Here is a 2,229-nt window from a genome sequence, read left to right as displayed (position 1 = left end):
TGAGGGTATGGTGGGGTATGTGTGTGAGCCCCCTGCCTGTGCCCCTGTGAGCTGGTCAGCACCCACCTCGCAACAGCCCACAGCCTGTACAGCCCCAGCCTGCCCTGTGCCTGCTCCGTACCACCCAGCCATGGCTCATCCTGCTGCCCCCTGGGAAAGCAGCAGGGCTGTGGCACTCGTTACAGCTGCTTCCACCACTGACCCGAGCCCCGTTGTACTAGCGGGGACCCATGCACGCAGCCCCAATCTGGAGCATCCTGTGCCTGCTCCAGACTCTCTCCTGTCCAGGCTCAGCAGCAGTGGCTGCTGGGCAGAAACTGTTGCTCGGTGCAAGGGAAAAGCAGCCCTTCCCCCTCACCACTGCTGGGCAGTTCTTGGTGCAGCCACCTGGAGCCCATGCCATGCCGGGCTGTCCTGCAGCTGCTCTGCACTGTGGCCACTACCATGCTGGGCAGCCCAGAGGCAACCGTGATTGCAGCAGAGCCGTAGGGGAGCCTGACGTGGCACAGGCTCCAGGCGGCTGCAGTGAGAACTGCCTGGCAGTGGCAAGAGGGAGGGGCTAATTTTTCCCTGCCCTGAGCAACAGTTTCTGCCCAGCAGCCACCATTGCTGCTGCTGCTGAGGTTTGTTGGGTGAGTCTGGAGCAGGTATGGAGTGTGCCAGGTTGGGGCTGTGCGCGTGGGTCCCTGCCAGTACTTTGGGGTTGGGGCCAGCAGCAGCCAGGAGCCACCGCTGCCTACAAAGGTGGTCCAGCCACAAGGCCACCCCAGCCCCGCTGTGCACCCAGGGGCCATATTTTGCCCACCCCCAATGTAGTTGCATGCTACTAGTCATGCCACTGGATAGCCAACTCTGTAGAGTTGCGAGTTGAGTACACAACTTTCCCTGGCTCACTTTCTATGACTAGCCTTTAGCACAGTGGAGCTATGCTAATTTCAGCATGTAGGCCCGCTGTAGTCCTGTATTAGGGAAAACTTGGCCAACGTAAGGAGTGAGGTAAAGGAAGAGGCGCACAGCTGGCCCTAAAATGGCTGAATAAATAACGTGTTCTACAGGCTCTCATTTTAAAAGGGAAAAAAAATCTGTTATGCTTTTACCATTTAAGTTTGTTTTTGCTAAATAGCCTTATATTGAATGATGTCTGTTCAATCCATAGAAATGCAATCTTGGTGCTCCTGAGGATTTCCTGTCCAGAGCATTAGATCCCCCACAGCCTCAAGTAATCAGCAATGCAATGAACCTGCTACGGAAGATTGGGGCTTGTGAATTAATTGAGCCCAGACTGACTCCACTGGGTCAGCACCTTGCAGCATTGCCTGTCAATGTTAAAATTGGCAAAATGCTTATATTTGGTGCTATATTTGGTTGCTTGGACCCTGTGGTAAGTTGACAGACATTGTCATTTCCATTTAAACATTACAGTGAAGATGATAATTCTAACATTGAGACAGTGATTTTATTTTTAAAGGATGAATTATTAAATCATCTTTACTTCCTGATTTCAATAGAAACAGATTAAATTGTATCTACCTGAAACTTTTACTTGCTACTGTTATAAGAAATACTTAAGTAACTGTTTTTCCAATTTGTTTTACTCTTAAGCATTTGACAGTGCTTCCCCGCTTGTGTGGCTTTTGCAAAGGAGCAGGAGAGAGGAGGAAAAAAACCCTGAAAAATCAGAAACTGTCTAAAACATAATTTAGAAACAATTCTTGCTATGTTTAGAGCATTCAAGCTGATCTAGGGCCTGAAACTGCTTACAACCTCAAGTTGGTGTCTGTTTTAAATTATTTAAGAGCAAATGGTTCATGACATTAGCAAGCTACAGCATACTTCTCCATACAATTAAACAACCATTTTAAACAAGAATCATAGATTCATAGATGTTAGGGTCGGAAGGGACCTCAATAGATCATCGAGTCCGACCCCCTGCATAGGCAGGAAAAAGAGTGCTGGGTCTAGATGACCCCAGCTAGATGGTTATCTAACCTCCTCTTGAAGACCCCCAGGGTAGGGGAGAGCACCACCTCCCTTGGGAGCCCGTTCCAGACCTTGGCCACTCGAACTGTGAAGAAGTTCCTCCTAATGTCCAATCTAAATCTGCTCTCTGCTAGCTTGTGGCCATTATTTCTTGTAACCCCCGGGGGCGCCTTGGTGAATAAATCCTCACCAGTTCCCTTCTGTGCCCCCATGATGAACTTATAGGCAGCCACAAGGTCGCCTCTCAAC

General features: G+C 49.7%; 1 protein-coding gene across 4 annotated transcripts in view; it reads left to right on the top strand.

The window, feature by feature from the left end:
- DHX29 (DExH-box helicase 29) overlaps positions 1–2,229 on the top strand; it is a 38,524-nt gene that overhangs the window by 22,381 nt on the left and 13,914 nt on the right. For all 4 annotated transcript variants that reach the window (XM_025196139.1, XM_025196140.1, XM_025196138.1 and 1 more), the window contains one exon: positions 1,157–1,381. In XM_025196139.1, coding sequence (XP_025051924.1) covers positions 1,157–1,381 — 225 coding nt within the window. The remainder of the gene's footprint in view (positions 1–1,156; positions 1,382–2,229) is intronic.

Source organism: Alligator sinensis, unplaced genomic scaffold (assembly GCF_000455745.1).
Source record: "Alligator sinensis unplaced genomic scaffold, ASM45574v1 scaffold573_1, whole genome shotgun sequence".
Classification (NCBI taxonomy): domain Eukaryota; kingdom Metazoa; phylum Chordata; order Crocodylia; family Alligatoridae; genus Alligator; species Alligator sinensis.
Note: the sequence above shows the minus strand (reverse complement) of the source record. Positions and strands in the feature narration are given on the sequence as shown.